Raw genomic sequence first — 25,801 nt, forward strand, 5'->3', positions numbered from 1 at the left:
TTAAACAAGCAAACAAAAGTTAGAGGAGCCGAACATATAATAAATAGGTATACGAACTTCATCAGAATGTTTAATGCTCACTTGTTTATTAGAAATCGGCTCTTAGATATATATATTTTTTAATCGTTGATACATATTAGCAAGCAAACCAAAGCCACAGGCTGGCAAGCAACTCGGGGGTTGAACGCTTGCGTCCTAAAGCAGAAGTCAAATCAAAAACCTTTAACACTAATAGATTTTCGAAGAGAATAAAAATCAAGCAAACCGACAAGTGCAAATGAACCGCATAAAGAATGGTCAAATTAACTAAATCACAAATAAAAAGAGAGATGCATTGCAGCTAAAAACAAAGGGATAACAGAAACTAGACATCTCCGAAACCCTCTCAACTTCAGTATACTCCAACCTACTTGCTTTATACTTGCTTAAGTGTGCGAAAACCTTGATCTTTCATCTTTGTGCTGTCTTGCTGGATTGAACAAGCTTTGCATGGATGACTTTAACCTAACCCTTCATAGAGATATACTTGCCAGCAATATAGAATTAGTAGTAATCATCTAGAAAGTTCTTGAATATTTCCTGATCTCATACATGATTGAAGAAATGGACACAAGATCCTTGTTCAGTGCAGACCCACCAGCAATCCTCTTTATGCAATCTGAAAGCCTAGTATAATATAGCAGGAGCTGGGTCAATGCTGCCCTCAAGATCTCCATACCACATAAAAAGTTGCTGAAAGAAGTGATAACGTCTTTATGCATCAGCTCTATTGCAGCTTTCCATCTACTTGCAAAATCTTTTACAATTGTCTCAACTTCAGCAATAGTTATGGGCTTCTCAGAACTTGAATTCGGATCCTCCGCTGACCATATGAACAAAACAAGGTCTCCTTAAATAATCCACTAGGTAAGAGAACTTTGAAATGAAAGGATTTGTATCTGAATTTCCTCCAATAAGCAGATTTAGATTTGGAAGAAAGTAGAAACTTACAGGAATTGTATAAATTAAACTCAAATTAAAAATCGATAATCATCAGAAAAGTATTTTGTTGCAATATACTTACAGGCTCGGGTCTTGACAAACTTGATGAGGTCACTAAAATGCTCTAATAGCAGCTCTTCCTGCAAGTAGAGGACAATCAAGAAAAGCATGAAGACTAAGGCAGAAAAGACCCAACTGATTTCAAGGATTAACCTCAACAAGGCATGTCCGAGGACTGATCCCAAAAGCTCCCACAATATTACAGATGAATTTATATGCCCAAGAAAAGCTAGAGCAATTAAATAATGGTTCATGAAAAATATCCCTTTAACTATTAGCTAACTGATACAAAAGCTAAAAACTACTAAAATAGCTAATATCGCAGAATAGAGCAAAATATCATCAATCTTTTAGATTTTTATAATAACCAAGTTTATTATTAGTAGATATATATATTTTTTTAAAAAAGGGGTTCAATTTCACTCCAGTACTTATTGAGGATGTTCAATCTAGTCTATTTTCTACTTTTTGTCAAAATTAACCCAAAAGATTCAATTTAGCCCAAAATAAGAAAATCAAGAAGTTTCAGCTTTTTGATTTTTGGGTTAAATCAAGTAACTTTTATGTTAAATTTCTTGATGATTTAACCCAAAAATTAAAAAGCTGAATTTCTTTTTTTTTTTTTATTTAAATCAAGAAGTTAAGAAATTTAGCTCAGAAGTCTTGATTTTTAAGCTAAAGTTAGATTAAATTGAAACTATGGGGCTAATTTGGACAAAAAGTTTTAAAAAAAGTGCTAAATTGAACAACCCCAGTATAAAATGGGGTGAAATTGAACATTTAACCAAAAAGAAAAAATAAATAGTTGAAATTCCTAAAATAACAGCTACATAAAAATTTCTTAATTTAATTCTACAACTAACAGGTCATAGGACTTTCTTAATTGACCCATATGTAAAAAAATCTAACCAAGACTATTAAGAATGTGGCAACAGTGACGTTATTGAAAAACAAATTAAAATGATCACAGTAATATTAATGATATGTTCAATGACTAATGTTAAAAATTGAACCTATGTACTATATCTTACCACAACCAAAATGCTGATGTATATCACAATTACTCTTCCCTGCTTAAGATATTTCATTGATGCAAACAGTCTTCTCTATTTTTCTTTAAGAACTGCTTCAAATATGAATTTAGGACACACTACTTTTTAACGTCTTTCAGGCTCATAAGCAGTTGAGAAGAATCATAATTAGAAAAGGTTCTTTTTTGCTTCTGGAATTATTTTGAGCCCTTAGTTTCCTTTATGCTTATTAATATATAACAATAAATAAATAAATAAAAGTTGCACATAAAATTAAAATTCCAAAGTTTTGACTTCAACATAAAAAATGCAGCTTCTGTTCTGTGGCAATTGCATACCACAAATAACGCTGTATTGCTTTTCAGCAGTTCCTCAAAATGCATTTGAATTTTCCCACCTTCAGGACCAGCTTCCTGAAAATATAAGGACAAATCAGGAAGTCATATTTCCTAAGACCCACAATGATATAACTCAAGCAGATAATCAGCCAATCTAAAAAACAAAGTAAAATGATCAAGGAACTTCCATATTTGTTTCCCTCAACCAAATTAATTAACAGCCTTTCCATGGAGGAAGAAAAATGAAAACTCTAACCTTACCTTCAGTACAGAAATTGTCATATCATAATTGTTTACGAGAAACACAATTTGTTGTTTAGGTTTTGCAAATGTTTTAGCAAGCTTGATGAGCAAATCATCAACAGCCATTCTTAGCCGTTCCAAATTCAATTCAAGCTGCACAAGTAGAGTGGCCACAGCACATAATTAGTTTATCACACAAAAACATGAGAAAAGAGGAAAGATAAAAACCACTATTTTGAGTTCCAAATAGATCAAACCTGCCCATCTCCATATTCAACATTAAGATGAATAAGAGATGCTGTAAATTCAGCATAACGCCTCATGACATAATGAGGATGAACATCATCTTCCCACAATGTCTTCACATTTGCATTCCGCAGGCTGCCAAGGTGCAAATCAAATACCATCTTGAAACGAGGCCATAAAGAGATATTGACCTGCTTAATCCATCAAGGTATTTGAATATATTAGAACCATCAAGATATTTGAATAGATTAGATCATTAGAACACATTTGTCATCAGGTATTGTCACTCAAGAAATTACAAAAGTGGAGATTCATAATTATCCACCATTTGATACAGTCTGTACGAAATAAAACAGAATAATCAACCATCATCATCATCTACATGCACGCCAACTATTTGTCTCCCCTGTCCCTATATTTTTTTCCCACAAGTAACAAGCTCTGAAGGATTCTCATGGTTGGTCAAATGACTGGAAAGAATTAATCATTAAGAAAATCTTTTACTACCATGAGACAGGTATCTCATATTACTAAGTTGTAAAACATGAACTCTAAAAAGGATAACAGACCTTGTCCAAATATGAGTCCAAGCATGGAATCCGCCGCCGAGACATGATAAGCTGGAAAATGAAATAAAAATAAAATAATAGCAAGAGGTGAGTTTAAGAAAAAAAAAAGAACTATAATTTACACGTTTTCAAATGCAAAATTTGCTTCATATGAAGCACAAATTCAAACATATATTGAATTCTACAATAAAATATTTCGTTGTTACTTTGTCAACCTTTGTTTAGCACACACAGACTAATGAAACCAAAGTGCTTAAATCATTGCAAAGCACTCTGAACAATCTGAGTGCATATTAATTTTACAAGGGAAACAGAAAAGTCCTACAATGGGTGTAGTAATAGAATTTGAAAGACTAATGAATTGATCCAGCAATTTCACATCTGCAAAATAAATTACTAGGGAATTCCTATATAGCTAGGACCACATAAAAGAATTAATATCTTCCAAAATAAACATGAAGTGAGACAAAAGTTTTCATGTTAAACATGATGTGACAAGTGCAATTAAACTGCAACCTACCTATGTGAAATAAGACAAAACCAGAACTCATGGGGAAAAAAAGGTGAAACAAACGTTAAATTGCTTATCAAAGGAAACCTTAAGGCAAAACTCAACCATGGAATGAATATAACCTGATGTTGATGTATGATGCGAATCATAAGCATGAGGCCTATGGCATCATAACAATTAGGAAGTCTTGAATTGAAGTGTTCATCAACAACCGCAAGTGGACCTGAATACATTACAAAAATCACTAGAACCTTCAAATTAACATTGACAAGAATTATAATGACAGTGTGTATATATATACACATATAAGGCTAATGGTCTATTACGTCCTGAACTTTGAGGCTTCTTTCAATAGTAGCCTTCAGTTTTACCAATAAATTATGGATTTTATTTCAATTGCATATAATGATATAATCAGTTTGGAATATGTAGATGATGCCTTGTGATGAAAGGAAAATACAGGCATGACCTGTTAATTTAGAAGACATTAGGCCCTTCTTGAGTTCTAAAAGCCATCAAATCATGCAATTTGTTTATAAAATTCTTTACATCTGTATTTTGCAAGTTAATGATTGTCAACTGTCAGTAGTATTAATAGAAGGACATGCAATTGGGAGGCATTCTGAAATGAATAAGATATCTTTCTTACCTAAACCTTTATTCTCTCTTCTATCCCTTCTACTCTCTATTTCTGCCCTTCTCTCTCATCTATCTCTATATACTATCTCCTTCTCTCTCCTTACCTGCTCCCCATCAAAAGTAATCCTATCTTAGGATTATTGTTACAGAAACTTCAAATTCATAAATCCTGCTCTAAGCAGAAAACCGCAATCATGATAGTACAAGTAGTAACCATCTAATTCCAATAGAATTCATCCTATTATTGCAGTAAGAAATATTTATGCAATTTTTAAGGAAAAATCGTCATAATTACCAGCAAAAATTTCATAAAAAATAGATTCTTCCCCAAAGAAATCATCACAGAAAAGATACCTGCAAAATGAGAAAAGTGATGAAATGCATAGGAATTGACTTGGCAACTTGGCATTTACTGATATTTGGAACAGAAAACATAGGAGAGAAATAGAAGAGAAACTAATGCATACTCTGAAGTTGCAGTATCCATTAGCAACTTGTGCAAGCTCCTGAAGAGGACCTCATAAGGATACTTTTGGGAGCTGGCTTCAGCTATATGAGGAATCAATGCTGGTTGATCAATTTCCTGATACAAATTAAAATTTGAATGATGAATCCAAGTTCACTAAAGGAATTCAAGAGATCAAAAGAAGACACATTTTTTTCCTCACTCATAACTTAATTTTCTATTTTGTGAACTCTATACTTAATTGTCATTGCTACAGACAGCACCAAATCGTAAAAGTGACAAAAGCTAAGGAAAAGAAACAGAAAAATGTTACCAAGTTCAAAAAATACTTGGATACAAGCTACGTCCAATAAATGCATCGTGTAATGGAATTTTTACTTGTTCATGACTGAAACAATGAATTAATGCAGAAAACATAAAAGGTAAAGTAATAAAAGGGAAAAGGTTAAAAAAAGGATAAAAACTCAACAACAGTGAGCAAGACCAGAGCATTACAAATCTTCAGGAATCAGTAACATGAAGCTCTCTCTCATCAATAAAGAGTAAAGACTGCTCACAAAAGGAAAAGCACCAATAATACAACCCTTGACGAATGTGTTGTTAGAGCACCTTTCTTTTGAACTTCTTAAACAAAATTCTCAGCGTCCTCACTGAAAGTGAATTATATGTCAGCCCCTATTTCATTTCTGTTTCCAGACTTGAACTTTCTAGTTATGTTTTTGTCAGAGGTTCATGTGTTAGTAGGCTTAACACATACGAGGAATTAATGAACAAACACAATTCAGAAAATAATGCAAAAATCACTAAAAGAGAAATGCAAACTTATGATTCCAACCCAAACATATAGTAAACATCTTGAGCTTAAATAATTTATTTCAATATGGGTCACTAATATAAAATTGATTGTGATACAATATTGCATGACAAAGGTGAAAACTCGCTTACAGATTTGTGGGGGAAAGGATACTGCTCTGTTTATTTTGGGGGCAGTGAGAGGAAAGGAAAAATCTATAATCTTTTGTTTTAGAAGAGGAAGGGAAAATAGAAGGAAAGAAAGAAAGAAAGAAATGATGGGGAATCACCCTACCAAATAATTCCTTCCAAAATGCAAAGAAGCAGAAGGAAATATAACTTTCTAACTTACACTTTTTTCCCATTGACATCCTCAAATTAAACGAAACCATCATTAATATAAATTTCACTTTCCATCTCTCAAGAAAACAGCCAAACAATCAGTGAGAAATTCAAATTCCTTATTTTTCTTGTCCTCCCTCAGTAGATCACCAAAAGAAGTGTACAGGCAGGGCAAAGGAATTAGTGGTCAATGCCTAAAAATTATAATCAAAATTCCATTTAATGTAAAACATATAACTAGAAAAAACATATATCAGAACCAGTTGAGGAAGAAAAGAAACCTTTAAAATATTACTCCTCTCCCCCAAAGCAAAAACTGCTGATTTATTCTTTAGTGGTTCTCTAGGTCTAGAGAAAAGGCCACTGCTTCTGGTCTCCACACCAATCAAATCACTGGATGTTGCTATATCTAACTGTAGTTTCTCCAAGGCTTGAATATAAGCACGGAAATGAGCACTTAAAACCTGCAAAAAAAATACAATAGATATTGGAAAATATAGTTGTAAACATAACTCTGATTTTACTTTATCATGATCCTAAGAAGTTCAAAATTAAATTAGCAGCTACAATGCGAGCATTTGATATACACATGACAAGAAAGTTTAGAACTAAGAGAGGTAGAATTGCAAGATATTCAAAATTTTAAGTAAGAGACCATTTGGCAAATCAAGCAATTCTACAGATGATGACAACATATAGAAGAATATATAGGAATAGGGCTGAGTAAAAATTGGTTACAAATGAAAAACCTGCACCAAACCGATTTAATTTGGTTTTTTGGTTCAGTTTATAAATATTGAAAAATAAGGAGTCAGTTCAATTCTGAAAGAAAAATATCTCTAAAAAACCAAACCAAAGACACACACACACTCACTACCATGCTACGTTGTTTAGAGGGGTTATTATACTCCTTTCATGCTTCTTGAGCTTCTGTCTCCAGCATTCCTACCCCACCTGTTTCTTCTCCCTTCTCTGATCCATTGGTTTCTACTCCACGTCTCCACCCCCGTGGCTTGTCAGTTGCCACTATAGCCCTGACCCGCCTCAATCTCATTATGCATCAGCACCACTCATCTTTGCCTCCCATAGGTGTTGCATGTCTCAAGGCCTAAACCTTTCACCACATAGCATTTGTTGGTTGCTGCAATCTCGCCTCTCAAACTCACAGCCACGTCTCAATCTCCTCTCACATTTGCAGATCCCTCTTTCTCCATCTGACACTCATGGGCACACAGTACAACCATTCAAAAGTCATGAAAATTTCAGTCTTGCTTCTGCTCAGAGGTTATTGTCAATGCATATGAACAATTCCTTTCTTTCCATTGATCTCTAGTTAAAGAAAATGGGGATTGGTAAATGATTAATAGTTTGTTTGAATCGAGTGGATACGGGTTGTTTGAAATTTTGATTATTGGTTACAATTTTATTTTGATTGAAATTTCAAGAATCCTAATTTTATTTTGCATACTGCATTGATATGTGATTTTGCAGTTTTGATGTTATTGGGGATTTGGTTTGTAGTGTATTGGGTTCTTTGGTTGGTTGTATGATTGAAGTTTTGTTACTGGATGTGCACATTCTACCATTAAGCAGAACAGCAGATAAATTACCCATTGACCTTTCAAAGTGAAGAATCAAACCAAACCAAAATAATCAGTTTCATTTGGTTCTTCTATTTCTCTAATATGGTTATTCGGTTACCAGTTCAGAACCCACTGTTTGCATACCTCCTAATTAGAACCTCACTGCCAATACACCATTCCCAAATCCCAACTGGTCAGTATCCCACATTGATTAGGCATGAGGGAATGCACCCCTCATAAAGACTTCGACAATCCTTCCTCTTGAGCTAACTTTTGAGGAGTTAAGACTAGGTCCATTTTCTTATTATGATACCAGAGCCTCTCTAACAATGTTGGGCCTCCATAAGTGTTTCTCCTTCCAGGTGTTAGCTCAAGGCTAGGGGAAGGTGGGGTGTTAGCAATTAGCATTTACATTGGTTAGATATGTGGGTAATCTTCCACTTATAAAGACTTGGACAATCCTCCCTCCTTGAACTAATTTTTGGGAGTGAGTTAGGGCTAGGTCCACTTTCTTATCACCAAAAATATAGGATGCATATGCCTAAGCATGAAGGATAATGGGATGAGAAACAATATCGAACAAAAAATCCTCAAGTGCTAACCAATATTAATTCAAAATTATATAGTAAATGCTTTATAATTCACCTTGTTCATTGTGTCAATGTATGCTCCACGAACCTCGGTATATATCTCCTTGCCATGCTCCATGAGGAAGGAAATGACATACCTATAATCTCATATCACCATCAGGTAACTTAAATCAAACGATGAAACGCACAAATAATCAAAAATAAAGAAAAGAAAGAATAAAACATGTAACATCCAAGAAACTGCTACTGCTAGCTACAAATTAACATAGGTGATTAAACTTTCTTGGAACCAGAAATGTTATAAAATTGCAAGTTTGGAGCCAATAAAACAATGGCCAACTAATGAAGGTTTTTTAAATCCTTATCCAACTTGGATCCATAGAATAAGTTTATTTTGGTAATTAGCTCTACCTCACTGGTAGCTGTAGATGTGAAATCAATTACAAAATCCTACTGACGAATCAAGTGCTGAAACTAATGTGCAAGTGCATGCTGCATACATTTATGCATACCCAATGAATAAATATGTGGTAGATGGAAAGATATGTATCAAAGGCAGATTATTATTAGAATACAAAAGAAATTAACAAGCAATTAGCCTAAAAGGGGGGAAAAACAAAAAGCAAAAAAAGAAAAAAGTGAACTCTTTTACAATAAACAACACCCATTATATTGAGCTATCAAGGACCTTCAGAACACATATATCTGAGAAAAGTATAGATCAAACAAATATCAGCATCATAACTCATAAACACTGCTATAGAGAAAACACACTTGTATTTTAAAAGAACACTCTGTTGAAGAATCTGAATATTTGTTTTGGGTTTTCTCAATGCATGAAGCTTCTGAACAATGAACTCAAAGACCTGCAAAATGATAGTTGCAATTAATAAACATATTGCAAAATACCGTTGCAATGAATTGCGTTTCAGAAGCCAACAACATATCAATGATTGGAACCTTCAGATAACCAAGTTGGAACCAACCAAGAAATGTCCATCTTCACCCAATATGGATGTACAAAACCCAAAGAACATAGCAACTAGTATTAACTTAGCAGATTTGGGATCTTCCAGATTAAACTCTCTAACATTGAATAATATCTGTAAAAATTCTGAAAATTGTAGCACTATCCATCATAACATTAAAGCTTAGCCAGCCAGTGATGAGAAATGGAAAATGATTGATTATAGAGAGTGAATTAAGAAAATTTTATTATTCCTACTTTGGTACATGGTAGAAATTAAAGTAAGTACTAAATATACTTCCAAAAACCAATTTTCAGGTTTTAATCAGATCATGTATAACTATGATGCAAACACTGTTTTAGGAACAAATACTATCAGTTCATACCAACCAGATAGGTAAAAGATAATCTATGTTTAAAAAAACAAACACCATGCAACATCTAATGGTGAAAATTATTGAAATTGTATGAGGAGGGCAACAAGTCAAATTGAATTGTTGTAAAGATCAGGTTTAAGGGTATGAAAGTAATTAGCTAATAAAATCACCCCAGAATTTCAGCAAAAAACCTTAGAAACAGCTTTCAGCCTTAGCTTTTCAAGCTCAGGCTGCACATCTTTCAGAGCTTTTGAGCCATTAACCAAAGGATCCACTTCAATGAACTTCAACTTCTTACTAAGAATTTCAAGAGTTCTCAAATACTCTTCATTGACCTGAAGAAAATTTCAACTCCAAACAGGTTAGAAGATGAAAAAAAGGGAACATGTTAATTTTTATACCACAACACTAACCACAAATAAACCCTATGTTAAATCTAATTCGCGATTATAAATTTCTTAAATACCAAATTCTGCCTTCAAGATTTTCCTGTATCATGGAAGAAAATGGAAAAGGAACAAGATTATTACTACTGCAGCACCACCACCACGTATAAAGAGGCCATATTCAGGAGGGAGGAGAGAGAGAGAGAGAGAGAGAATATAAGAGTAATAATTATTTAGTTCTCTTGCTCACCAAATGTCTGATTCTAAACTTTTGTCATTTGTCCCCCTTCAAATTTATAAAAAATATCTTAAATATTACTTCATAGAAACCAGAATGAATTGTTGCACGAACAACTGTATGACATCCCACGAACTGTACAGGTACTCAAGAATTCTGGGACCATAAACTATGCAAGCAAAAAGAATTAAATGATACATTACTGACAGTCCATCCAGAAGAAGATTCAACAAAAACCATGTGTACCTCTCCATCGACAATTATGTCTATCATTCTAGGAGGAACTATAATGTCTTCAACAAATTTTGCCAGCTTTGATTCAGCCACCTATAACAAGTCATGGAACATTAGATATCAGAAGTGGAACCATATAAGAAAACTGATTATATGGAGAAAAAGCTGAAAATTCATCATATGAAGAGAAGGTTTATTAAAAGGTAGGGGAAAATCGGGATAGGGGCGAAAGGCTGAAAGTAGAAAAAAGCAGAATCAATCAACTTAGATTCCCATAGAAAAAAGAAAATACAACCTAAGAGGAAGCTTACAAACTAAGATTTTTCGCTAAGTATTATCTTGCTAGGATTTAGTGGATGCTTATTGTTTTTTAAAGGGAAATTATGTGCGAGGAGAAATTTTCATTTCTAGGTCAATTATAATTTTGCACATATTATATTTACAAGTGTCTATGAGAGCTCCAAACATGTGTCTCAAAATACTCTCCTACCCCCAAGAAAAGGGAAAATATGAAAATGAAGCATTGAATTCTTGTTAGATGAGATATAATATCTAACTGTACTGAGCACTGAGAAGATGGTAAATGAGAAGAAATACAACATGACAACCATCCGTCAGCAGCATATAAAAAATCAATCATTTTCAGTATTCAAGGCAAACAATTAAAGTAAGGATGAAAAAGTTTTGCAAAAAAATATACCTTGCGATTCTTCAATTTCAAACCCATATCCATAGACTTCTCTTGGAGAATTTTGATATCCGAACTTATAGAACCAATCTCAGCCTGGCATGCAACTTCTAGAAATATTAATTATGTAAATGAAACGAAATACAACTGAAACAAGAATAAGCACATCAAGGAAGCTCGAATTTACTCATGACATAACAACATAAAGAATACATTGATTCAATTCTTCGTTTAATGTTGACTTGAATCATTTTGCTAACAGATTGAAGTTTTTTGCGGGAATGGCAACTGATTCAGTCCAGTGAAATCTGATTCTACAATACCATTTACAAGTTCATTATTTAATCCAACTTCTACACCAACAAACGCAAGCAAAGCACAGAAAGAAAAGGGGGAAACCATACATGTTAACAAACCAAGAAAAAAAGAAAAGATAAAAAGTAGAAAAGCATTGAGCTAACAACAGATCTCCACACTCAAGAAGAAATGAAAAAAGCCCACTGAAAACTAGTATACCTGAAATCCACTGAGAAGAGTTTCCATCTGTGACAAGATGCTATCACAATCACGAATTTGATCATGAAGGGACACCAGATTATCACTTTCTTTTATGTAATCCTGCAAGTTGGAATAGTAGCAGAATGATCACAAATAGTCGTTGGAAGTTGGAACAACTGAACACAACCAAATACAATGGCATGGATACAAATGAGCAAGAAAATGATACTTGAAACTAATAAAATCTGATGAGCGACAATGCATGAATAATGTTATGCTAAGAACTTGTTATTTTATGCATTGTGTACAATAACATCAAATCACAAGTGCAAAGAACAGGCAGAATATGCATTGAATAATCATGGGGTAGCAAAAGAAGAGGCTACAGACCTGAATGGAGTCTAATTCAGCTTGTCGCAAATTGTTCTCAACCCCCTTTGTATAGTCTCTTAATGTTGTGCCTTTAGACAGTATGTTTGCAACTACCTACATCAGATGGCAGGTAAGAAAAAGATATAAATGAAAAAAAATAATAAAAAATAAGAGCAAGAGTCTACTTGGGAAACAATTATCACAAAAACAAAATAAAATAACTGGTGTAGAACAAGCAAGAAGATCCTGTGAAATAAAGAATATCTGAATTCGTAGAATTAAGGAAATATATTATCTCCTAATATCAACAAAAACTTAGGCCAACTTACATCATCATTTTTGCATCCTTGCAATTCTTGCTCAAGACCTTCCAATGAGATTTCATCACTACATCCAACAAATCAGCATGTAAAAATCAACTTGCAAAGAAAGGAACGAAAAATGAAGACAAGAAAATGTACCGAATTTAAGCATATAGAGGAAGGAAGAAAGGAACACGCTCTTTTTGCCAGTGTTATAGCAACCATACCTGCTGGTATCCTCCTCAAGAGTCAAGTCCCCAACAAACGCACCTAAATCAAATACATTTCTAGGCGTATAATCCATAATACTTCCAGATTGACCCTGCACAAATAAACAACGAACAGCAGACATTAACCCAAGGAATTTCCCTCCTGTGAGAACCGCACTTACAGGAACAAAATCTCCTCAATCAACTAATGTTAAATTAAAAAACAAAAACTAAACAACAACAACACAGAGAGGAATCCTATAAATAAATTGGCAACAGATCACACAAAAGTACAATTGCAAATTAACTTCTGTAGGGAATTACTGGGGATTGGCGTTCTACAGTGACCTACACTCAACAAAATGAAGCAATTAGAAGAAGAGCAGAACAATGAAGGGTCCTTGAGGAGTCGAGAATAACGTTTCGTGTCTTAGTATGTGTACAAATTTTCCTCCATTGATAGAACTGAAGTGCAATAGATCCAGCAAAATGAAATGCAAATAAATAATAATAATAATGAAACCACCAACGCCTAGAACTCTACTGCACCCAGTGATACCCAGAAACTCAAAGAGACAGCGACAAATCCACAATCGAGACCAAGCCCACTTCCACTGCACCTAGAGACAAACAGATGAAGTTGTGGATCTACTAGTTGGAGATCGTCTCGAAAGGTAGAGATCTCTGGTCCAGAGTTTGGACAATCATGAAGCTGTGGATCTTCTAATGGGGAAATGGGACTTCTGGTTTAGACAATCCATAATTTAAATCAAAGAAACAATGGGTTTAAAAGATCTAGAAATAACACATCAAATTAGCAAAATAAGGCTTCCAATTTTGCTTGTTGAAAATGTTTAGGGTTAATTACTAAAATATTCTTATATTTTAATTTGCGAAATCACACGCACCACGTTTGAAATAATTATCTTATAATATGGTTGGAAGTATTTTAAATAAATTTATAGCCAAACACCTCTGTCTTAAATAAAAGCTCATTGTTTGAATTATATTATTCACAAAAATCAAATTGTTTAAGTAGTTGTAAATTAATATAATTTTTCATCTCAATCAATTTAAAAGTTTGATTAAATTCACTTTGTTATTTCTTAAATGCAATTTAAATTAACATATTTTTAATTAAATAATTTATGCACTATAAACTTAATAATGCTTTTAAATTAAATTTTTATTCAAAATATATCATATAAAAATTGTACAAAGTTATTTAAAATATATATATTTTATATTTAATTCATTGTTTATAACTTTTAACCTATCATGAGATGTCAACGTGTTGAATATTTTTTGGTATCCGTTTTATCGAATGTCAATTTGAGCGGATTTAGATAGTTATAATTATATTTGGAATGAATTTAAATTTAAAAAATAATATTTAAATCAGATTTAAATTTTATAGATAACTATGCTTAAACTCATTTATATAAATAATTAATTTAATATAAAAAATATATTTTACAATAATATTTATAATTTTTTATATAATGTTATTTAAAATTAAAATTTAAATATATTTTAAAAATATTAAATTTTTTAAATAAAAATTATTAATAAAAAATATTTTTATATAATTAATTAAAATATATAAAATTAAAAAAGTTTGAATTTTATTTGAATAATAATCGAGTTTGGAATGAATTTGGATAGTCTAAAGTAATTTTTAATTGAATTTAAAAAATTCAAATATTATTAATATAAATTAAATTTAAATTCAGATAATTTAATTTTTATAAATAATTTATTTATAGTCATACATTTTCTTTACACATGCATTAATAATTTAGAGAAAACATTGCAAAATTCTGGAATTAACTTTTAATATTCCTAAGTACGCAAGGACAAAATTGTGTAAAAAATATGTATAGTTATATTGTTCAGGTTATAATTTTTTTTATTTAAGAGATAAATTGAACGGTAGGATTTTTTAATTAAATTTATTTAAAAGATTTTTTTTAGAAAATTTATTTAAAAATTAGTAAACAACGTTTTGCTTTTAATAAATCTATTTTATGTGAATATAAATTTATTAAATTAATAAATTTCAAAATGATATATAAATATATTTATTTTTTGAAAAGAATTTAAAATATATAGTTGTAAATTTTAATAGTATTTTAAGAATTATTAAACTGTAAACGGCCAGATAAAATAAGGAAGAAATAAAAAATAATTTATATCAATTACATTTAAACCTAATTTTTGATTCCGTATCTTTTTACATTTCTGTTTCTCTTTCCCATCAGTCACCCCCAGCCCCGCTCTTTCCTTTTTCATTCTCGTTCTCTCTTGGAAACCCTAGCTTTATCTCTCTCTATCTCTCTGTTCGTTTTTTCACCTTCTTGTGCTCTCTGCATATATTTCTCTTGCCGCTATTCTCTTCATTGCTCTTACTGGTGGATCTCAAATTATAATGGAGTACGGCGGCGGTCGCAAGAGAGGCAGGCCCGAGGCTGCTCTGAATGGAAATGGTGGTCCCAAGAAATCAAAGCAAGGTAAGTTTTTCATTTTTTTGATAGTGAAACCTCAGTGATATTAGTGTGAGCAAGAGATTCGAGGCTTTATGTGCTTTTCCTTTGCCTTGTGAATGTTGTCTTGCCTTAGTGTTTGGTTAAGTAATTGGTGAAGTGTAAGATGCAATTATTACTCTTTAAGTTTGTTTAGTTGCTGAGGAAGTGTGATAAAAAAAGTGAAATTGAAGTTCTCGATCTTATTAGATTAGCTAATTAATCCTTATGTAATTGTTTGGATTAATGGAGTTTTTCTGTAATCTTTTATCTAATATAATGGAGAGACTATTTTATTCCAAAATTATTCTCTGCTTGATTGCAAGGCATGCTTTTGGATTTTTTTTCCTTCCTGAATCTGAGTTCTCAAAATGGAAATGGAGTGGATTTTGAAGTAACTGGTATTTTATGTATTTGCTTTTCGTGTTCTTCTCGGTTTGTTGATCTCTTTATCATTATAATTGCACGGGAAGAGGTAAAATTTGTGAAAATGTAAAAGAAGCACAAAATTTTAAATTTCTGTATCTTAGTTTTTGAATAATTTCAATTTGACCCGGGAAGTTACTATTAGGTTGTTTCTTTTTTTGGAAATCAAACGTATAAAAAGCTGAGTTTTGAAAACTTTCCTTTTATTCTTCTCTAGGTGAAACAAATCCGTGTATTTCTTCTCTTTGCTGGGCTTCTTGCGTTAAACACTATTTTAGATAACACTATCTATTTGAGCATTTGGGGGTAGTTGACTAGTTGTTTATCCATGTCTGAAAGTTGTAAATTTTACTGTTCATATTTCATAAAAATATGAGTAACATTCACTATTCAGAGATTGCAATATGACATCAGATGATTCAGATCTTATTAAAGATCAAAGATTAACAACTCACTCAAATCATAACTGAGAGAAGTTAACTAATTTTCTACAACAGAAATGGAGTCCTTTCCAACTGGTATAGGAAGCAAATCGAAGCCATGCACAAAGTTTTTCAGGTTCAAATCTTAACCTATCTAAAACAAAATTATGTTCCATCTATTTCTAGCATCTATGAATTATAAAAATAATGGATTTCTCGAGCATTTTGCAAGTAAAATAGTATGATATGGACTAATGAATTGGAAAGTTAAGTTGTGGTACAGGTTTTCTTCTAATCCTGAATTCCTGATAACCAAGGCTAATGAACAGATAAGCTTGATTTCAAAGAGGAGTTTGGTTACTACTTGCTGGAACATATGTAAACTGAAAGAAGTTTTACAGGATGAAAAACTTTTCCACCTTGTGATCTTTCATAATGTGTTATATAATCTTGTAAGAGGCATGATATATGGGCAAGTAAATGGGCACCTAAATTGTGGTACAGGGTCAATAAGGTGGTTGAGCAAGCCTGCAGTTTGATTTGTTTTGTTGTTGCTTGTGCCTTCTTGCCTTCTTGGAGTAGCTAAGAATATGACTTGGCTCACAAAACTAATATGCTATAATGATTATAATCTCCTTTTTGTTTACAGTTGCTGTAGCTGTAGGATATGTGTGTTTTCAGATGTCTTGCTCATTATTTTCTTGCAAGTTGGTCCTTTTGTATTTCACTCATTACATTATTGCAAGTGACAGTTTGGCTGAGGATTTTTTTGTTTTGAATTGTTATATTGAAGAGTTGGTTTCTTTCCTGCAATTAATACCATTTTCTTTTCATTTTTTCTGTTCCTTATTTCGCCAAATGATGGTTAAGTTTTATCCAAAAATTTGGTACCTGCAACCAGCTTTTGTTCAAAAAAAATTCTCTCTCTCTCTCTATCTCTCTCTCTTGCTGCGTTATAATCTTTGCTTTATCAAAGAATATTAGCTGGTACTTATATCTTTGCATTTTCTCCTCTATTCTTGTAATGTTCTCTGTCCATTTCAATGGACTACAATGTCAAAAATTGGTGCCCCGTATTTTGTTTAATTAGAGATGAGCTTCAAGAAATTCATTTGAAAAAAAGGGTTTTGACGTACTTTAATTGAAGCATTTGGAAGGTAATTGTCCACTTTCATGGAATCAAATTTCTCAGAATTTTTTTGTGAAGATGTAGGTTTCTATTATTAATAACTGACTATTATAAATCAGTTGGAGGCTCAAATCTGTTTAATTTGCTCCTGGTGTTTTTTGATGTTAAATGCATTAGGATGAGGTGATATGTTATTAAAATGCTTGGCTTACACTTCCTTCTCTGTTGTATATTCTTTTGTTTTGTCATTTTGCAGTCCATTAGGTACAGTAACTGGTTGTTTTAAATGATATTGGATTTAATTTTTGTTGCCAAACGTTTTTAATAGTTGGTTTCCTTAATTTGCGGTATCTACAACTATTTTCCTGAATTCTTAGATCTCAATTAACAATGTCTTAGACTCAGAAATCTTTTTGGTGGTCATCTCTTTTAACTAAAGAAATAGCAAGTAAAATAATAAATTGTGAAGATATTAAAAGGTCCCAAAAGTTATTTATGGTCTGGTGTGGTCTATTAGACAACTGATGTCACAACTAATGTTCTTGTCTAAAAAAAGATTTTTTTTTTCCTTCTCATGTGCAACTTCTGAATCACTATGTCAATGTGCACAAGCTGTTCTAATTTGTATCTAATGTGTTGGTAAATATGAAAAACTTGAAACCATCAAGTGTCCTTTCTCCAAAAAGCCATAATAACAAGTATGGTTAACTGTAGCCTTCTTTTTAAATTTCTTATCATCTTGATTTTGCTAGAGCTTCAACTAATTGTCTCACATTGCATGTGGTGTTGAAGTTTCCTTTGATAGTTGTTCAAATTTGCATTAGTGAAAGAAAGAATTAAAGAACACTTGAATCAGTTAAGTGCTATATTTCAAAAGGCTATAGTAAAAAGACGAATGAATTATTTTCCTACACCCATTTTTATTTCAACTTTGAGTATTGCAAATATTTTTCCTAATGTCATTGTTAACTTTCATAGTGTGTGTCCATGGTTTTTAATTTTATTTTATCAAAAATTCCATATAATCAACTTCAAGTAGATTCTAAGCATAAAATAAGATGAAGAGGAAGGTTTTCTGGGCAGAATGATGAATTGAAATGGGTGTTAATCAAGTCATCCTTTTTCAAGTGTTTAACAAATGAGTTGGGATATTCTGGATCTGCTTCGTGCATCATAATAAGTAGTTTAAGCTCAATTTATTTTCTTTTCTGGGTTTAGTATATGCTTACTCTAGTTAGATTTTATTACTTGTACAATCTAGTTTACTCTAGTTGCCTTGATTTGATCACTGATGGTCTTGCTTGCACTACTTAGTGCTGTGTTTTCATCTTGCAGTTTGTTCAAATCGTATACATTGAGTGATGATTTCTCATGAAGATTTTCAAATTTCATAAGTGTTTGAACTTTCAAACATTTGTGTTATATAGACAATGCTTATCTAAAAACTATACTTGACAGTGCTCTATGCATTTGGTGTCATTGCATGCCTGTAACTCCATATTTGAATAAAGAAAAGGTGACGCATTGCACAATTTCTCTCTATGTGAATGATAAGGAAATATTTCCTAGATGTGCACAATTTATCCCATTTTTTTACAAAGCACATTTGATGATGTTTTTGGTAAATACTTTCTAATCATAGATATTCTTCTGAGAGCTGAATTTTTCAGATTGGAAAAAAGAAAATATTAGTTATTTTCTTTTTAAGAAAAAACTGTGGCTATGTAAGTCTCTTATTACTATTATCTTTTTTAACCTGTGATTAACTTGAAGTTCCTTTTCAAAATTTATTGTTTTAAGAAAGCTTTGTTTAAGAAGTTGCAAGCAATCACATCATCTATTTTTTGCTGTTCTCTACTTTTGTAGTTTTGGGAGAAGGCTGTTTAGCATTTTGTTGAATGTGAGTTAGTCCAATGTTAAAGATGCTATTTTTTATTTGTTTTGGAGGTTCTTTGTTGAGATAAAAGAGGGAATGTTAGAGATTTGATGCATTTCCAGTGATTTTGCATACTTATGGAGTCTAATGATAGGACTTATTTATCCAGTGATATATTATTTTAGGGTGAAAAAAAAAATGCTTGATTCAATAGGTAGCTGAAATATTGCATTATCTGGTACTTCACAGCTCGAACTCTGAAAATGTGTACGTGCATGTGTGGAAGAGATAAAATACATACAGAGATCTTATACATATACTTATATATTTTTGAAGTTGGAGTTTTGAAATACTAGCTACTGCATTATTTCAAATACCTATTGCGCCAAGCTTTTTTTCAATTATCATTCTTAAATTATTTCTCGTGCTTTTTTGTCCCCTTTATCTTCTTATGCTTGTGATTGAGAGATGTTTCCAGAAAAACTCCCAAATGTATATTTTCTTGATGAACAATTTTTCCGATGCTGCTATGCTTATGTTTCTTTCATGTTGGGAATGGTCTGTGCTTAGCAGTTGCCAATATAGGGATGGCAATAGATAATATTTTTGGGTAGCCAATCCAATCATAATAGTAAAGGTCCAAGTAGTAAGTCATTGGATGTGGAACAGAATGGAGTTTTTGTATTTGAGTTTAATTCACTGGGAACCTATTACTCAAACTTATTTATAAATGATTAATTAAATATAAATATATATAATTTATAATAATATTTATAGGTTTTTTGTTAATTTATAATAATATTTATAGGTTTTTTGTTTATTTTGTTTTAAATAAATATGATTTAGATATCTTATTGAATTATTAAAGTTTTAGTAGGTAAATTATTAATCTGAATATATAAAAATAAATGGGTTCTGACCTCATTTGGATGATGATAGCCAGATTGGGAATGGAGAGTAGTTCTTATGAATTTTAATTGGGTGGACAGTTTTGGATAGGGTATTTTTGCTGCTACATTGTCTTTTTGCCGTCTCTAGTGCCACAAAGTACTACTAAACCATTCATTGTTATGATAAATCATTTCTGTAACTACATCTATTGGATGTATAAAAAAGGTGTGTGAATGATAAAAATGAAAGTGAAGCCTTTCTCAGATTATTTTATGTGAATTTATGACAGTTGTATTCTCTGCATTTTTTTCCAATCTGAGCCTGACAATTGAATGTTATTATTTTCAGTTTCTCTATTATAATTGCAACCTTCTTATTTAGTATGGATTTGATGGTCCTGAAACCGTTTCTCATTATGCCTCTTTTCTTTTGGGTGACACTTTGTTTGTGCAGTACTTCTGGGTGCCCTTTTGGTGAGGGATGTCATTTCTTGCATTATGTTCCGGGTGGCTTCAAAGCGGTGTCTCAGATGCTTAACCTTGGTGGCAACCCATCTCTTCCACCAGCATCTAGAAATGCAGGAGTCCCGCCTTCTTTTCCAGATGGCTCATCTCCTCCAGCTTTGAAGACCCGGTTGTGCAACAAGTACAATACAGCTGAAGGGTGCAAGTTTGGGGATAAATGCCACTTTGCCCATGGTGAGTGGGAGCTTGGGAAACCTACTGGTCCATCCTATGAAGATCCTCGTTCAATTGGTCCAATTTCAGGTAGGATGGGCCGTCAAATGGAGCCTCCACACCAAGGTTTTGGTGCCGCTTCCAGCTTTGGGGCCTCTGCCACTGCCAAGATCAGTATCAATGCGTCACTTGCTGGAGCCATCATTGGGAAAAATGGTGTGAACTCAAAGCAAATATGTCGCCTTACAGGGGCCAAACTTTCGATAAGGGATCATGAGACTGACCCCAACTTAAGGAATATAGAGTTGGAGGGAACTTTCGATCAAATTGATCAAGCAAGCGCCATGGTTCGTGAGCTTATTGGGAATGTCAGCCAAGGTTCTGGTCCCCCAATAAAGAACGCTGCTATACATTCTTCTGGTCCAGCAAACAACTTCAAAACTAAGCTTTGTGAGAATTTTGCTAAAGGGTCTTGCACTTTTGGGGATAGGTGCCATTTCGCACATGGAACCGAGGAGTTGCGCAAGCCAGGGTTGTGAACCCATTCTCTATTCGCTTTCTTTTGTTTAAATCCTTTTTCTTGCTCTTTTGCTCTGCTTTAGGAAACATTCTTGTTGTAGCTGTGGATATTTGGTGCGTCTACCAAATACTTTGTATGTCATCCTTGAGAGCCTTTTAGTTGCATTCTGTTCAGTAAATTTTTAATGATTTGGGCTATTTAATTTGTATCTTTTCTGCTACTATGTTGAAACTCGTGACAAGTACTTGCCGGGTTGAATTCATAATAGGAGCTCCCGATATTACTAGTTTCACTACTTCTATGCAAATTAGGCTCACTTCGAGCGAGATATTACCCTTTTTTCTTTTTTCAGTTTAAAGTATTTCTTTTTCTATTTGATTTATTTCGAGCATGCATTAGCTGAGTGCGTATAAATCAACGCGAGATAATTAGTTTCACGGTTTTAAATAATGTTCCTAATGAAACTACCAAGTCGTTAAATTAACACCTGGGCCACATATATTTTGCAAAAAAATTATCTTTATTTTCTGGTTTAATTGAAATATTTTTCCAGCCAAAAAAAATCGTTCTAAGGAAAACATTTATTTTTTTCTATAAAGGGAATATTATTTTCTTAGTTTTAAAAATCTAAAAAATTTATTAACACTAGGTTTTTTATAAATAAAATTATCAACGCATTTTTTTGTATTATAATGAAACAATAAAAAAACTAATCATTTTCTTGAAAACGATTTTTTAATATTTTATATATATAAATTTTTTGAAGTCTTAATCAAAGCAAAGTATTTATTTTCCAATTAAAAAAAAAAAGCTGTTGAATTTCTCTTTTAATACTTGATTAAAAGCCATCAATTAATAATCATCATAATTCAAACAAAATCCTCCCCAACAAATAATAATAATAAAGGGGGCAATAGACAGAAAATAATTCCTTTGCTGTTTAACATAATCACGAGTACTAGATCGAAGGAATAGAGAAGGAGCTATTAATTAATCATCACTGAGAATCCTCACATTAAGCGTTTGAATTCTTGGCTGCTGCTTTTGCTCTTTTTTTCTCTCCTTCCTTTCTGTACTTTATTCCACAGGCATTGCACAGTGTCTGGTGGGGTAGTAAAAGAAAACAACAGTTAGTCTGCCTGGCTGAGAGGTTTATAACTTACATATTCTGAATCCATAAAATTGAATCTAAATCAAAATAACTCAATTCAGTTTAATTTGGTTAATCCATTTTTTAATTATTTATATATCATTTAGCTTTTATTTATTTGCATAAAATAATTTATGTGAAAAATAATTTGTTTTTATTTTTTAATTATAATTCAACAAAAATAAAAATAAAAAATATTAATAAATTTATGTATAATATAAATAAAATGCTTAAAAGTCTTAAAAATAACTTAATTTTTTTATAAAAAAAAAATACTTTTCATTGATTTTTTTTCAAATATTAAAAAAATATAGAAAATATTTTCTTGCACCAAAACATACAAAGATTTAATTTGATTCGATTGTTCAATTTTATTAAATCTGAAATCCAAACCAAAAAACAATAATAGGAAACTTCAAAAATTCTCAATATCATTAGGAAAGAGAAGAGTCAATCTCATTTCTTAACTGAGTAAAAGCTGGACGAGGCTGTAATGTATGAGCATAAATTAATTACCTTGGGGCCAAGGGGACCTTTGCGCCACATAGGAGTATCAGTGGTGTTGCAGTTGTTGTTGGTGCACCTCTTGTTAGGCTCAACAAAGCTTCCATAACGCTGTCTTCTTGAGACTTGTTTCCCTGCAGAAGAGTTTCCACTCTCATCTCCATCATCCTTCACCTTCCTTGAAGAGCTATCCAGGACTGTGTTGCTATTCATAAAGCTCAAGCCAGGCATTGGATTGAAAGCAGGGTCCACCAATGAAGAATTTAAATCTCGCATCTCTGCCTCTTGTTCTGGCCATGCTACTTCTTGGTTTGCATTAATGAAGTTCTGCCCGCCATTAGGGTTGCTTGATCCTCCTACGTTTGTCATTTCTGATACAAGAATGATTAGGCCTAAAACTAAATGGGTTGCAAGCAGGCAAATTATTTTTTATTTATTTATTGATTTAACAAAAATATGTTTCTGTCCCATTATTTTTTATTTCAAATTATCCGTCATTTTTTACAATTTTAATATAATATTAATTTTATTTTTTATATATTTTTATTAATTTTTAAGTAATTTAATATTAATATGTGAAAAAATATGATTATTTAAAAACTTAAAATTACTAATTAGAGTTATTGGTTTGAGTGCATAAAAATTAAATGGCAAATATTATGAACAGATTTAATATATTTTTAGTTTCAATTGAAACCCATATTCAAGATTTTACTAGCATTTAGAAAATTATAATACCACTAAATTAAGGTTATCTTTGATTAATTTATATTTTTAATATTTAATTTCAAAAAAAAGACAGCAGGTAAATTTGACCAGTAATTGAGAAATTTGAATTAATTTGTCTAAATCAAAGTTTTAGGTCTTATTGGATAACCCAATAAAAAAATTAATTGATTAATATTAACGAACAGATTTTCATTTAACGAATTATATTTAATTTGATTGATGTCTTCATATTTTTTGCATATGAATATAATTAAATGGTAAGCAATTTTAAATCTAAACATTTTGCATATCTATCAATAATTCAAGAATATGATGAGAAATGTAGAAATAAAAAATTAATGGAACATGATTCCCCTTTTTAAAAAGAAAATTGGAATTTGATTTTGAATGCGAAAATCAATAAATCACAAAAAAAAAAAAATCATTTATACCCATGCAAAAGTTTGATATTTAGAAAAGAAATCAAAAAATAAAAAGTTTCATACCAGGATTTCCTCCGGTAGCGACTTGGCCACCTCCACTGCTCATCCCATAGCTGTTTGATTCTCCCTGCTTAAGTATAAACTCAAGTATATCTTATTAGAGTTTCCAATACTCTCGAAAAATATAAATAAATAAATAAAGCAGATCGTGAAAAATAATAATACCTGAAGAAGAGCAGTGTAAGGACCGGGGAAGCAAAAGTTGGCAAGACAAGGGGTTGTGGGGACAACATTACCATCTTGCCAAATCTGAGATTGATTGTTATTTTCATTTGGTAAGCCAAGTTTGAGGGTAAGGTCCATCATGTTTGCTGCTTCCTCGTGATTGTTAATGCCTCTATAATCCATAATTCCTCCCCTTTTGCTTTTCTTTTATTTCTCCTACCAATAAAATTTCTTTCATTCTTGTGAACATAATATAAAACAAGCTCATACATCTATTGATTTTTATATTTTTGATTAAAAACAAGAATTCAAAATTTTAAAAAAATAATAATAGTCCATTTAATTTGAATGAAAGTTTTTTATTGGCTAAGTGAGGTAAGGATTACCTGGATAAGTTATAATATATTTGTATTCTAGTGGGTAATAAACCAAAAATTTAAAGATTTAGTAGTCAAAACATGTGGAGATCGTAATGATCGTTATGGTTTGGAGTTGATACATGAGAGTTTTAAACTTGTATAGATCAACATGACCTGGATTACTGACATTGGATAAATTTTTCGTATGAAAAACAACAAAAATCATCATACAAAAAGATAGAAAATATATATTTTTTCTTATCATACATGTGGTTCTGGTTATGAAACCATCAGGATATAATTATCTTGAATATCAAATGTTAATCTTGTCATATATGAAAAATATGATCAATCAAGGTTAAAAATAATATAAATGAAAAAGAAAATTGAAATTTCTCATGAATATATATAATGTTTTTAAAAAATAAAAATAAAAATAAAGAGAAAAAAAAATCTAAAAACAAATGTATACAAACATAGCAAATTTCAATAAAATAAAGGTAAATAAATTTGACCATGCCATTATATAGTAGAAAGTTGGGACTTAGATCAACTCATTATAAAAAAAAAAAAAAAAATTTATTTATACATAATCTAAGATATATACAGAGAGAATCAAAAGAAGAGAAGAAAATGACTTACAGACAAAAATGATCAAATATTATCTCCTTGTGTGATCTAAATGAGAGTCTCCTATTTATAAAGCTATAAATGGTAGGAATCTTCAACAACGCAAATAAATAAATTTAAATTTTATATACTCTTTTCTTATCGCTGAAATTCAATTACTGTTTATGATTGCAAAAATTTTGAATTTTACTTCCAATCATAAGCACGGTTCGCAATTAGTTTATGCTAAAGTATATTTGAGTTCAATTTATCTGTTTCTAGATATGTATTGTAATTCTTGTTTTTTTTTTTTTTTTTTTTTTTTTTTTTTTTTTATAGAAGATATATTATTTACAATAAATAGCAAATTGACATTGTATTATTATTATTATTATTATTATTTTTTGTCAAGGAGATGGGAAGGAGTTGGCGGTAATATGAATTTTAATTTTTCAGTCATAAAAAAAGGGAAAATTGTAGACTTTCCATACTTAAAAAGAAGAGAAATTTATAGCAATTAAAAATTAAAATTTAATTAATTAATTTAGATCATGGCACATCATAGTTAATTTGCGCCATGAACCTAATGCCCTCAAACATTTACTTATTATGGTAAGCAAATCTATATTGAAGATGTATTTTGTAGATTGTTTGCCCAAAAATGGATTTTATTATTTG

General features: G+C 31.6%; 3 protein-coding genes across 8 annotated transcripts; 1 reads left to right on the plus strand and 2 right to left on the minus strand.

Annotated features, from left to right (window-relative positions):
- Positions 1-278: 278 nt before the first annotated feature.
- Positions 279-13,530, minus strand: LOC110601437 (vacuolar protein sorting-associated protein 52 A). 6 transcript variants are annotated; one of them, XM_021738568.2, is made up of 20 exons: positions 13,283-13,530; positions 12,681-12,775; positions 12,481-12,538; positions 12,170-12,265; positions 11,798-11,899; positions 11,294-11,377; positions 10,606-10,686; positions 9,927-10,070; positions 9,166-9,257; positions 8,447-8,528; positions 6,500-6,682; positions 5,086-5,201; positions 4,914-4,972; positions 4,102-4,202; positions 3,469-3,519; positions 2,911-3,090; positions 2,672-2,806; positions 2,411-2,485; positions 1,064-1,121; positions 279-862 (listed from the first exon to the last, which is right to left on the minus strand). In XM_021738568.2, the coding sequence occupies exons 2-20, from the start codon at positions 12,755-12,757 to the stop codon at positions 558-560; spliced, it is 2,079 nt and encodes a 692-aa protein (XP_021594260.1). In that variant the 5' UTR covers positions 12,758-12,775; positions 13,283-13,530; the 3' UTR covers positions 279-557. The 6 variants fall into 6 exon arrangements, with proteins under 6 accessions (XP_021594260.1, XP_021594259.1, XP_021594258.1 ...); XM_021738567.2 differs by having other exon boundaries at positions 13,222-13,530; XM_021738566.2 differs by having other exon boundaries at positions 13,015-13,530.
- A 1,351-nt stretch (positions 13,531-14,881) lies between these two features.
- On the plus strand, positions 14,882-21,418 carry LOC110601939 (zinc finger CCCH domain-containing protein 14). The gene is made up of 3 exons (XM_021739351.2): positions 14,882-15,172; positions 16,108-16,168; positions 20,382-21,418. The coding sequence occupies exons 1-3, from the start codon at positions 15,091-15,093 to the stop codon at positions 21,142-21,144; spliced, it is 906 nt and encodes a 301-aa protein (XP_021595043.1). The 5' UTR covers positions 14,882-15,090; the 3' UTR covers positions 21,145-21,418.
- A 1,231-nt stretch (positions 21,419-22,649) lies between these two features.
- LOC110601984 lies at positions 22,650-24,338 on the minus strand. Its single transcript, XM_021739415.1, has 4 exons — positions 24,156-24,338; positions 23,994-24,057; positions 22,792-23,150; positions 22,650-22,655 (listed from the first exon to the last, which is right to left on the minus strand). Exons 1-4 carry the CDS (start codon positions 24,336-24,338, stop codon positions 22,650-22,652), a joined length of 612 nt encoding a protein of 203 aa, XP_021595107.1.
- Between the last annotated feature and the right edge of the window lie 1,463 nt (positions 24,339-25,801).

The sequence above is a fragment of the Manihot esculenta genome, chromosome 15 (assembly GCF_001659605.2).
Source record: "Manihot esculenta cultivar AM560-2 chromosome 15, M.esculenta_v8, whole genome shotgun sequence".
Taxonomy (NCBI): domain Eukaryota; kingdom Viridiplantae; phylum Streptophyta; class Magnoliopsida; order Malpighiales; family Euphorbiaceae; genus Manihot; species Manihot esculenta.

Bases quoted from the DNA above. Each gene is read 5' to 3' on its own strand.
- LOC110601437 (XM_021738564.2), bottom strand. From the start codon at position 12,805: ATGTCTGCTGTTCGTTGTTTATTTGTGCAGGGTCAATCTGGAAGTATT. The intron at 11,378-11,797 runs GTATACTAGTTT...GTTGCATGCCAG, and splicing joins CTCTTCTCAGTGGATTTCAG to GCTGAGATTGGTTCTATAAG. The intron at 4,203-4,913 runs GTAATTATGACG...TAATGTATTCAG, and splicing joins TTTTTATGAAATTTTTGCTG to GTCCACTTGCGGTTGTTGAT.
- LOC110601939 (XM_021739351.2), top strand. From the start codon at position 15,091: ATGGAGTACGGCGGCGGTCGCAAGAGAGGCAGGCCCGAGGCTGCTCTG. The intron at 15,173-16,107 runs GTAAGTTTTTCA...TTTCTACAACAG, and splicing joins TCCCAAGAAATCAAAGCAAG to AAATGGAGTCCTTTCCAACT. The intron at 16,169-20,381 runs GTTCAAATCTTA...TTGTTTGTGCAG, and splicing joins CCATGCACAAAGTTTTTCAG to TACTTCTGGGTGCCCTTTTG.
- LOC110601984 (XM_021739415.1), bottom strand. From the start codon at position 24,338: ATGGATTATAGAGGCATTAACAATCACGAGGAAGCAGCAAACATGATG. The intron at 24,058-24,155 runs GTATTATTATTT...ATACTTAAGCAG, and splicing joins CTTACACTGCTCTTCTTCAG to GGAGAATCAAACAGCTATGG. The intron at 23,151-23,993 runs GTATGAAACTTT...TTCTTGTATCAG, and splicing joins CGCTACCGGAGGAAATCCTG to AAATGACAAACGTAGGAGGA.